At 41.3% G+C, this 12,401-nt stretch overlaps 1 protein-coding gene across 2 annotated transcripts in view; it reads left to right on the top strand.

Moving 5' to 3' along the window:
• The first annotated feature begins 387 nt into the window (after positions 1-387).
• The window catches only part of lyst (lysosomal trafficking regulator), a 357,679-nt gene continuing 345,665 nt past the window's right edge, over positions 388-12,401 (top strand). For both annotated transcript variants that reach the window (XM_043680023.1, XM_043680014.1), the window contains exon 1: positions 388-840. In XM_043680023.1, coding sequence (XP_043535958.1) covers positions 757-840 — 84 coding nt within the window. In that variant the 5' untranslated portion in view covers positions 388-756. The remainder of the gene's footprint in view (positions 841-12,401) is intronic.

The following is a 12,401-nucleotide window of genomic DNA, read 5'->3' as shown; positions in this document are numbered from 1 at the left end:
CGCAGTTGATACGCGTTGACCTGAAACCCACAGATGGCAAATGAATGAGCAAAACTGACTCAATCGACAGAAAGTGTTAAAAAAACCCAGAAGGTTTCAATTTGATTTTAGCAGTTGTGCAACGCATTCTTTTGCAATACAGCCGTGTGGTTTGAGAAAATTAGCGCAGGTATCCGGTGGAAAGCTAAGCTATAATAAGTGGTTATCCAATGCAACGTACAGTGTACCGTGAGTGCAAGTGAGCGCGGACGAGGAAAGCAGCCGGCTCGGCTGATTTGATTGACACCCGCACAGTTCCGAGGGGTCGGCGGAGTCTGGTCATTGACACTGGGCGGCACCCAGACGCGAGAGACCGCACGCTCAGGACGTAATGCGTCATTCGGAAGGAGTCCGAACCGAGGTACAGCCGCGAGGCGGGAGCGCGCGCGCGCATACGCGTAACCAAGGTCGTGCACGCGAGTGGTGGGACAGGGCCCCCGAGCTGGAGCCGAAGGAAGGCCACGAGCCTGGCGGATTCTAACGGCTGGATCTCGAGCCCAGGACTGAGTGACGTGGAGGAGGCGGCAGTGGCGGCCGCCAGCCCAGTCCTGGGGCTCGGACCGGCTCGACGTTTGGGTGTGTGCACTGACGAGCAGCTACCATTCCCGGGGCACCGAGCCTGTGACACCTACCGGCAGTGCAGGCTGTCCGGTCCACCGAAAGTCAACACATTCCAAAACTTTCGCCGGCGGCAGGGAGTGGAGGGCTTCCCGAGCCATGCCCAAGTCTCCGGGCGCCAACGTGAACTTCAGCCTTATTCACGCGTGGGAGAGATACCGGCAGTCGGAGCAGGATGAGCAGGTGAGCTGGAGAGGAGGAGAGCCTGGCACCGGCTGAATGAGGTGATGATCTGGCCGAAGGCACTCAGTGATAGACCCAAACTCTGGAGTGACCGGGGATAGTAGGGGAAGGGTAATGGGCACAGAGGAAGAATTCTGTTCTGGGCATGGGGTGTGGGGCCCCAGGCACAGGGAAGATAATGTCCCCGGGTACAGGAAGCATATTACTCTTTGTCATTGGAAAGATAGGAGAATGTCGCATTTTGTCTTGTGGGATGGTGAGCGTGCTTATTTTGTACTGAGACATGGTGAGAGTTAAAAGAGGCTTCTGAGACTGCTGCTCCCAGCTGAGCCTGACTTTCATCCCAGTCCAGAGACTTGAACTTGTACAAGTTGCCTAGGATACAGTATTAAGATGTGAATTATTAGAAATCTTATCTGTCAGATGAGCTATATCAAGGCACTACCTCTTTCAGATGCAGGTTAAAATGATCCCATGTTATTTATGTTGTGTTCCCTTACATCATGATATCAATGAAGGATTATAAAGTATTACCAACAGTGTGGGACAATTCCTGTACTGGCCGTGGTCATCGTGATGTTCCAACATCTTAACCTCAATCCATGCCTGAAGCATGGTTGTCCTTGGGTTAAAGTAAACACCAATTCTGTCTCTATAGTGACTTTATTATCATTTTTAAAAAGTGCTAACTTTGTAGGTGTCCTGAATATGAGAACAGACTGGCAATAAACAAAATGGGGAATCCAAAAGCCTCTTATATTCTTATGAGTAGAAAATGGGTTATAAAACCAAAAGAACGATTGGAGACCAAAAGGAGATTTAGGCATGAAGGCAGGGCTGAGAAACTAAATTGATACTTTACATCTGTCTTTACCAAGGATGCTGCCTAAGTCATGATGAAAGATGAGAGAGTTCAGACACTTTAGGGTTTAATACTAATAAAGAGGTGTTAGAAAGTCTGGTTGTGCTTAGCTTTTTAAAGGATAAATTGCATCCAAGATAAAGTAAAACTTGTGGAGGTACTACTCATAATTTTCTAATCTTCCTTTAAAACGGGATGGTGTCAGAGGACTGGGAAATTGCAGATCGCATCCTTGTTCAAAAATGGTTGAGAGGAGTCAATTGTTTCCATTAATTTCCTCATTGTGGTTCAAAGATAGTGACAAAATTAATAGCCACTTGAATGTGAATTAATTATCAAAGGCCAACTTGGATTTGTTGAGGACAAATGGAGTTTAACAAGCTTAGGCTTTTGTTGAGATAAAGAGATAAGAGCAGTGCCATCGATATGGTCAAAAGGTAAAAGTCTCTAGTCTTACCAGACCAGAAGGCTGCTCTCCCATTAGAGAGATGCCTGGTAGTTTAACCTGAGGGTTAAGCCCTTCATCAGGAATAAAGGCAGAGAGCCTGAAGCGTGGAGAGATAAGTTAGAGGAGGGTGGGGGGGGGGAGAAAGTAGCATGGAGTACACAATAGGTGAATGGGGGAGGGGATGAAGGTGATAGGTCAGGGAGGAGGGTGGAGTGGATAGGTGGAAAAGAAGATAGGCAAGTAGGACAAGTCATGGGGACAGTGCTGAGCTGGAAGTTTGGAACCAGGGTGAGGTGGAGGAAGGGGAAATGAGGAAACTGTTGAAGTCCACATTGATGCCCTGGGGTTGAAGTTTCCGAGGCGGAAGATGAGGCGTTCTTCCTCCAGGCGTTTGGTGGTGAGGGAGCAGTGGTGAAGGAGGCCCAGGACCTCCATGTCCTCGGCAGAGTGGGAGGGGGAGTTGAAATGTTGGGCCACAGGGCGGTGTGGTTGATTGGTGCGGGTGTCCCGGAGATGTTTCCTAAAGCGCTCTGCTAGGAGGCGTCCAGGCTCCCCAATGTAGAGGAGACCGAATCGGGAGCAATGGATGCAATAAATGATAGTAGTGGATGTGCAGGTAAAACTTTGGATGTGGAAGTCTCCTTTAGGGCCTTGGATGGAGGTGAGGGAGGAGGTGTGGGCGCAGGTTTTGCAGTTCCTGCGGTGGCAGGGGAAGGTGCCAGGTTGGGAGGATGGGTTGTAGGGGGGCGTGGACCTGACCAGGTAGTCACGGAGGGAATGGTCTTTGCGGAAAGGGTTGGGGAGGGAAATATATCCCTGGTGGTGGGGTCTTTTTGATATAATGAGTACAGCGTGCAAAGCAAGGAAATAAAATAAACCTTTATGAAATTAAGTTTGGCCTCAGTTGTACCATTCAACTTAGGAAGAACATGACAGCATTGGTGAGGGTGCAGAAAAGATTCATAAAATCAGTTGCCAAGATGAGGAACTTAGTTACACAATTTAGAAAAGTTGGGACAGTGTTCCTTGGAAATTTGGTAGAGGCATTCAAAATCATGAGGGGTCTGTACAGAGTAGATGGAGGGGAAAGGATCAAGAACCAGAGGGCACACATAGGAATTGGCAATGTCAAATTGAGGAAAACCTCTGCTTGATAGAGTGGTGGAGGCGGATTCATTTGGACATTCAAAAGAAAGTTGGATGTGTAAAGGAAAAATTTGAAGAGCTGCAAGCAAGCGGATGGAAGTGTCATTAGGTGAACTAACAACCACTAGTAAATCATCCATGTTCTCCAATTGATTAATTTACAAAGCTTTTTGAGAGCCATGCAGACCATCAAAGTCCGAAGTCTCACAACACCAGGTTATAGTCCAATAGGTTCATTTGAAATCAGAAATTTTGGAGCACTGCTTCTTTGTCAGGTGAGGTCCAGCGCTCTGAAAGCTTGTGATTTCAAATGAACCTGTTGGACTCTAACCTGGTGTTGTGTAACTTCTGACTTTGTCCAACTCAGTCCAACACCAGCACCTCCACATCATGACAGACTATCAAAGGTGAAGGAGGGGTCTAAATCAAAATGGAACTGGACTGAAATTACTTATTTTTTTAATCCAGATTTTTTTTTGTCTCATAACCAATCATATGTGGTACTTATTTTCGTCTGTAGCCACCATTAGTAAATCGTCTGTTTTTTCCCCTATTGATTAATTTATGTGGAAAGCTCGTTGAGGGCAATGCAAGTCATCAAAGGTGAGGATGGACGTGGGGGGGAGGGGAGGGTGCTATATCAAAGTGGAGTTGGAAGGGGTGAAATTATAAATAAAGCAGATTTGTAAGTGTTGACAGCTGCCAAAAAAATAACTGACTTCACTTCTGGCCCGATTTGCGAGCCAGAAAGCTGAGTTGCACTGTATGTTATTACCAGCTTGGTCTGTGGATAGGTTTGATGGCTATAGTGTTTTACAATATGGACATGATGTTTACTGTTCCCACCAATAGCATTAGGCACTTGACTACCAACGTCTGAGTGAATATACACCTGGCATTTTGAGCTGAAGCCTTGGCCTTGTGCCTCAGCTAGCCTATTGTCAGCTAGCTGGGTACCTGTCTGCTCTGATCTACTGCAGCTGGTCATACAGTCTTTCTGGGATGCATTGTATTTGAATGTCAGCCATGTGTCTGTTTCTGGAACTTGTTGACATGTTCTTTCAGAGCGCTTATCATGTTTTCTATTTATTAATTTAAAATAACTTCTATCATTGTCCTTGCATTCCCTATCTCCTAAAAACTTTTGCCTTTTTCTTTACCTCTTTATCTCCTTTTTCTTTTACATCTTCTGCTTTTCCTCCTTCACAACAATTGAATTTTCTCTCTGGCTTTTGTTTCCCAGACATTGCTGCAAACTCCATCAACCATTTCAAAGAACTTCTGAATTATGCTTGGGCTTTCATTAGTAACCTTTTCTAAAAATCAAATGGCTTTGCGCAGGATACATCTTACAAGTTTGAAAGGAAGCCTGAAAATTATAAAACTAATTACTCTTTGATGTAAATCTGGAATTAAAAAAATGAAAATACTTCAATTATCAGGCCAGAAATATTTTTGGAAAATCAAGACAGAATTTTTCGGATGGTGGGCTTTCCTGCTATGTCCCACAGAATTATTTGGGAAGCATCTCTGCTAATAGCAGTAGCTAGGAGAAAGTGAGGACTGCAGATGTTGGAGATCAGTCGAATAATAGGTGCTGCAAAAGCATAGCAGGAGAATTGACGTTTTGGGCATAAGCTCTTCTTTTGAAACCCCACACTTGGAGGAGCATTCATTGGTTGGATGTGAGACCTCAGTGTCTTCATCAAACCCATTGGTGGGGAGCCATAAAATTCTGCCAGTAGTTCCCAAATGATGCAGATGAAGTAGCTGGAGAATGCAGAGAGAGAGAACTTTTTTGAGAACAGGGAGTTGTCGGAATAATACCGCCATCCTAATATAGAAGTTGACTTTGCCTTTCACCTAAAGAGGGAACAAAGTATAAGTTTGGCAAGCTTTTGATCACTTATACTTAGACATAATCAGGGAGTGTGTCTTCATTTTTAGTATAAATTTAGGCTGAAAAGAAATTGCTGTAAAATCTGCAATTGAGGTAAATATGGTTAATGTATCAGGATAAGTTTCAAAAGAATCTTTTCTTATTCCATCTGCTGTTGGTTTGAAAGTATTTTCAACTCAGTTGGTGATAGCAAAGGGCATATTCGATGTTTTTACTTTGAATTGTCAGTATATATGCATTTAGTCTGTATACAGTGAGTATACATTGTCTCCTCCTCTTCTCCCGTTCTGAGAAATTATAGAGCAGAGAATACACGTCTGAAAATACATACAGGTGGTGGTGTTTAAATAGAGACATAGAAAAATAGGAACAGGAGTAGGCCATTCAGCCCCTTGAATCTGCACTGTCATTCAATAAGATCATGGCTGATCTGAAATCTGATTCCATGTGCTTGCCTTAGGCCCATACCCTTGTTTAATAAAGCTTTGTCCTCTGATATAAATTTAATAATTGAATTAGCATTGACTGTTGAAAAAAAAATTCCAAACCCCCAAATGGCCTGGTTTTCATTCTTAGACATTGCCCCTTGCTTCTAGAATCTTCAATCAGCGGCAGTAGTTTCTTTATTTAACATGTCTTTCCCTGTATGTACCCCAGTGAAAAGGAAGGACTGAGGAAAAAGGATAATCAGTCATGAATAATTAAGGAAATAAAGGAGGCTATCAAATTCAAAGTTAATGCATGCAAAGTGCCAAAGGTTAGTGAGAAAGTAGAGGTTTGGGAAATCTTTAAAGCGCAAGGAAAGCTACAAGAAAAGCTATAAAAGAAAAGTAAGGTAGATTGAGAGTAAACTAGCTCAGAACATAAAAACAACAAAAGTTTCTAAAAATATATAAAATAAGAGTGGCTAAGGTAAGCATTGGTCCTTTAGAGGATGAGAGGGGGATTTAATGATGGGAAATGAGGAAATGGCCAAGGCATTGAACAGGTATTTTGTCAATCTTCACAGTGGAAGACACAAGTAACATGCCAATAATTGATGACAAGGAGGCTATGGCAGGTGAGGACCGAGAAATGATCATTATCACTAAAGAGGTGATGTTGAGTAAGCTACTAGGGCTTAAAGGTAGACCAGTCTCCTGGCTCTGATTGAATGCATCCTAGAGATCCCAGGGGAAAGAGCAAATGTGCTCGTAATTTACTAAAATTCCCTGGACTCTGGGGTGGTTCCAGCAGATTGAAAAACAGCAAATGTGATGCTGCTGTTTAAAAAAGGTGTACAAAAGATGGGTAACTGTAGAACTTGTTAGCTTAACTTCTGTCGTGGGGAATCTATAATCAAGAAAACTGGATAGAAATTGTCCCATCGGGCAGATGCAACATGGGTTCATGAAAGACAGGTCATGATTAACTAATTTACTGGACTTCTTTGAGGACATTACAAGCGCAGGGGATCTGTTGGGACTGCAATTGTTTACGGTTTACATAGATAATTAAGAGTGGAGGACCAAGTGTAGTGTGAAAGTTTGCAAGTGATACAAAGATGGGTGGTAGAACAAAGTGTGCAGAGGTCACAGAAGTTTTGTAGAAGGACATAGACTAAGTGAGTGGGAAATAGTCTGGCAGATGTAATGCAGTATTGGTAAGTGTGAGGTCACACATTTTGATAGGAATAACATCAAAATGAACTATTAATTAAATGGTGAAAAATTATAGCATGCTGGTATGCAGAAGAACCTGGGTGTCCTTAAGCATGAATCACAAAACATTGGTTTGCAGGTGCAGCAGATAATTAAGAAGGCAAATTGAATATTATCCTTCCATCTAGAGGGATGGAGTTTAAAAACAGGGAGATTGTGTGGCAACTAGTGAGTTCACGCCTGGAGTATGATATACAGTTTTGGTCTCCTTACTTGAAAAAGGACTACTGGCAAGGGTGGAGGTGCAGAGGAGGTTCACTCGGTTGATTATGGAGTTGGGAAAGTTGACTTATGAAGAGAGATTGAGTAGACTGGGACTGTACTGTTTGGAATTTAGTAGAATGACTGGGGATCTTCGAGAAACACATACAATTATGAAGGCAATAGATAAGAAAGAAGCAGGGAGGTTGTTTCCACTGGTGGGCGAAATTAGAGCTCGGAGGCATAGCCTCAAGTAAGGGGGAGCAAATTTAGGACTGACTTGAGGAGGAAGTTCTTCGCCAAAGGGTTGTGAATCTGTGGAATTCCCTGTCCAGTGGAGCAGTTGAGGCTACCTCATTGAATGTTTTTAAGGCAATGATAGATTTTTGACCAATGAAGGAATTAAGGGTTATGGTGACCGGATGGATAAGTGCAATTGAGTCCACAAAAAGATCATCCATGATCTTATTGAATGGCGGAGCAGGCTTGACAGACCAGATGCCCTACTCCTCCTATTTCTTAAAATACTGAATTTGATCAGCCTTTAACCTTCTTAATTCTAGACAGTAAAGGCCTAATTATTCTAATCTTTCCTCCAACTTACCCCTAAAGTCCAGTTATCATCCTGCATTTAACTCGTTCCAAGGCCAAAACATACTTCCTAAAGTGTGGTGCCCAGATCTACTCTCAATACTCTAAGTGGGGTCTAAGTTTGGTCTTGTCTAACTGCAGCATAATGTCTGCATTCTTATACTTCAGCCCTTTAATTATGAAGGCCAGCATTTCATTAGCAGCCTTGACTATTTTCTGTGGCATTTTAAAGAGCTATGCACCTGAACCCCCAAATCTCATTGGGCATCCACACTATATTTAACTTTGTGCCTTTTGAAGAAAGTACGCTGATCTATCCTTTTTTGGTCTAAAATGGATAACGTCACACTTGCTTAAATTAAAATCCATCCGTTAAAGTTTTGCCCATTCATCTAATCTATCAATATCCTGTAATTTTATGCTGTTATCAATGCTGTCTGCAATGATGCTCAATTTTGTCATCAGTAAACATGACTTTTTATGTCATTATATAAGTTACTGAATGTTGTGAATAATTGTAGCCCCAACACCGGTCCCTGCAGGACAGCACTCATCATGTCCTGCTAATTTGAATATTAGCCATTTTTCCAAATTTTTGTTTCTTGCTACTCAACTAATTTTGTATCCATATCAGTAATTTGCTCAGTTCTGTGGGCTTCCACCGTAGTTAACAGTCTCTTGTGTGGGCTTTCATCAAACGACTCTGGATCGTTAAACAATATAAACAATATCCATTAATTTACCTCTGTTCACCTCTTCCAAAAATTCTCTGGCTTCAAAAACTCTGACCTATCCTTCATGAATCCATGCTGCCTCTCCCTGATTAGCTGTAAATTTTCAAGCTGATTAGTTACACTATTCTTGATTGCAGATGGCCATTCCTCTCAACACAGAACTTAGGCTAACTGATGATTAATTCTCTGTTTTCCCTCTGTATCCCTTCTTAAAGACAGAGTGATATAAGCAAATTTTGAATCCAGAGGTACAACTCCTGAATTCAAAGAACTCTGAAAGATTATGGTTAGGACATCGACATTAGGCTCCTACTTCCTTCAACACTGGTGAATGGAAACCATCAGGTCCTGGGCGTTGCCATTGTTTAGTTCCATTAATTTCCCCATTATTGACAATTTACTTAAGCTAATTTTATTTAGACCCTGCCTCAATGCTCTGTTAATTTCTTTGGGACTTTCCACAAACTGTCCTGTTTTTCTGCTGTGAATGCTGAAGCATTCAGCGTGTCTGCCATTTCCCCGTGGTCATTGACAATATCCGTGCACTCAGCCTCCAATGGGCTGATAGTACACTTAACCGACTGCTTTCCCTTTATAACAATAAAAATTTCATTGTCTTCTGTGTCCCTTGCAAGCTTCCTTTCAAAATCATTTTTGGCCACCCTTTTAAGCCACTTTGTGGCTTTTTAGCCTTTGTATTTGTCCCATTCTGTGGAATCTGTACTGTTTTGTGTTTTTAATCAGTCCATTTATTGAATTTTATGCTCTTCAGATGTTTGTGGTTGTTTTTCTTTGTGTGATAGAGTTCTTCATTCTCATGAGTACTACTTTTGAAAAGCATAAAATGTTTTTAAACACCTTCCATTGTTCCTTGGTTATTTTATCTATTAGTAGACCTTCCCAGTATACTGTGGATAGTCTCTGTCTCAAGACATTGAAGACAGCTTTACTTAAATCCAAAATTCTAGTATCCGATCTTTTGCAAATACTTTATGAAACTCAACCATGTTATGATCGCTGTTTGATATATACTCATGAACAACATTAATTAAATTAGACCCATTGTTCATTAGATCCAATGTTGCTTGTCCCCTTATTGTATTCTGGATATATTACCACAGAAGGGTATTCTAGGCACACTAGAAATTCGCAATCTTTCTCACAGATGCTTACCTATCTCTCCCAGTCTATGTTAAAATTAAAATCCCCCCCATTAATACTACTTTACTTTTATTGCATAGTTGCCTAATTTCATCATTTTTTTTACAATCTAGCACTTTTGAACTAATGTGAGCCCTCCAGCAATAGCTGGAAGAATGGGATCAACTGCATTAATAAAATAGTGTCTCACAGGAAGTAAATATGTCATTTTACTTAACTACGCATTGTGTTTTTAAACCGCTTACCTGAGACTTAGCTATAAACTAATAGCACAAAAGTGCTTAAAAGTGACCTCTCTCAACTGTGCGAATAGTTACTGATATTGGGTAGGAAATCTCTATTCATGAAATCTACTTTCTTTTGATGCAGTAAACAACAAAAGTTTATTAAAGCCTGTACAAGCTAGGTGACCCCCTTTGACACTCTTTGCAGGTATGCAAAATCGAGTCAAAAGAGCCACCCCCCCCCCCAACCACATTACCCCAGTACAGCGGTAGGATGAGGTCATCCTCGGGGATAATGTAAATGCCCTAATCCTGGGGAAGCATTATGCAAATGATTGCCTGACTCCGTGATTCCCCAAGACACCATAGGTGTGATATGTCCTAGCTTTGGGGCGGCTCTACAAACAAGTTCTGGCTCTGCTTCTTCCCCAGATAATGTAGGTGTGATATGCTTCAGTATGAGGGGATGATCGTGCAAATGAATTTGATTGGCTGGGGGATGGCTGTGAAAGCATTTCTGAATGGAAGGGACTGAATCAGAGTTTAATTTGATAACAGCAGTAGAGTAGTAGTCAATGGCTGCCCAAATAAAGTGAGAGTCAACCAAATTTCTGCATGAATGTCCCACCCACCCATTTCCAGGATATATCCCACCTACATTGTCTTGGGGAATTACAGAGTCAGGAAATCATTTGCACAATGATTCCCCAGGGTTAGTGCATTTACATTTACATTATCTCTGAAGATGACCTATCCTACCATTGTACCCAGGGTAACGTGGTTATGGGGGAGGAATGACCGGAGTACCTGTAAGCATTATCAACTGACCTGTACAAAGGGGATATGTTTTCTTTGTTCGGGGTCTCTTTGACTTAACCTAGCACTCTGCAAAGAGTGTCAAAGGGGTCATCTAGCTTGTACAACTTTAATAAACTAACTTTGCAGAAGTTAGTGTGTGCGAATTTCATTTTGTGAGTGAAACCTTAGGGAAAAAAAAACGAACATCATCAAATGGTGATAGATATATTTAAGAAATAAACATTTCACTAATCAAGATTTGACCAGAAAACTAAAGAGATGTGCATTCCTGTTCAGTCGTTTGCTGATAAACCTTTTTCATTTAAGTTAGATGGCAGAATAGTATTTCACTACTGTTGATTTTGAAATAGAGCTTATTGCATGCATTTAAAGAAATTACACAAAACAGTTTGATTATTCCTATTAAGACTTGAATCTGTGTGGATATGTACTTCATCCTATCGTAATAATATAAACATTACGAATGACTTTTCTATTCCCATCCCCCTTTATTTTCATAACCCATCTATAATGTTTAGAAGAATACATTTTAGGTCTGTAACAACAGTCCATAATCGAGCAGCAGGTGACACACCTTTAATTTTGTCATTTAATAATGCCTGTGTTTTCTTGAAAGGCATCATCTGTCACTATGGTTCCAGCACTAGCTTATTATAGAATTGACAGCATTCCCTCCCGTGTCCTTCCCCAACCAAATAAAAATAAGCAATTTAAAAAAAATTGTTGGATGTAAAATTCAAACTTACAATGTTAAGACTAAGCGACTTTGTAATGTTTGATACGGGGTCTCAGGCTGTCTTTTCCCAGTCCTACTTCACTTATCTATTGGAAAGGCCACTAGCCATGCGATTGTTACTTGCACCCTTGCCTATTTCAATGCACTTTCAAATAGTCTCTTATCTTCTACTCTCCTTTTTAAATTGAAGTCATCTAAATTATGCTTTCGAGAAGAAGTTAGATGTAGTTCTTAGGGATAAAGGGATCAAAGGATTAAGGGAGAAAGCAGAAACAGAGCCCTGAGTTGTGGGATCAACAATGATCAGTAAGCTCAAAGGCTGAGGGCCAATGTTTTCACACAGGGAGTGGTGACTGTATGGAATGAGCTACCAGAGGAAGTGGTAGAGATGGGCATAGTTGCAACATTTAAAAGACATTTGGGCAAGTACATGAGTAGGAAAGGATATGGGCAAAACGCAAGCAAATGGGACGAGATTAATTTGGGGTATCTGGCATGGATGAGTTGGACTGAAGGATCTGTTTCCATGCTGTATGACTCTCTGACTCTATTCCCCTTCCTTTGTTCTAGGTTTCTATGTGTTTATTACGACACGAAGGTGATGCCCTGTTAATTAAACCAAACATTCAAAAAAGCTCACCTCACCTCGTAATCTATTAAAATGAGTGACCGAGAACTCCCAAATTCTACCTTTTGAAGAAAATAACATCACTTAATTTTTCGAAAAGTGAACATTAAGCAACAATTATTCACAACTCTAAGTCCCCTTGTTCTAATAAGACACTTATTAAAATTACTCCATGCTTCTAATTTCTTTCTTGTCCTTTTCTTTAAATTTAATTCTTACCACGTGTTTGATGTTGTACCCTCATATCTTTGTGACATAGTCTCAGTTATTTTGTTTTGACATTCCTGTGATTCTTCCTTGGATATATTACTTCATTGCAAGTTGTTTTTGTAAATATTCAGGGGGAAGTGAGGACTGCAGATGCTGGAGATCAAGCTGAAAATGTGTTGCTGGAAAAGCGCAGCAGGTCAG

This window comes from Chiloscyllium plagiosum, chromosome 3, assembly GCF_004010195.1.
Source record: "Chiloscyllium plagiosum isolate BGI_BamShark_2017 chromosome 3, ASM401019v2, whole genome shotgun sequence".
In the NCBI taxonomy this organism is placed as follows: Eukaryota; Metazoa; Chordata; class Chondrichthyes; order Orectolobiformes; family Hemiscylliidae; genus Chiloscyllium; species Chiloscyllium plagiosum.
The sequence above is the reverse complement of the archived record's forward strand: the minus strand, read 5'-3'. Positions and strand labels throughout refer to the sequence as shown.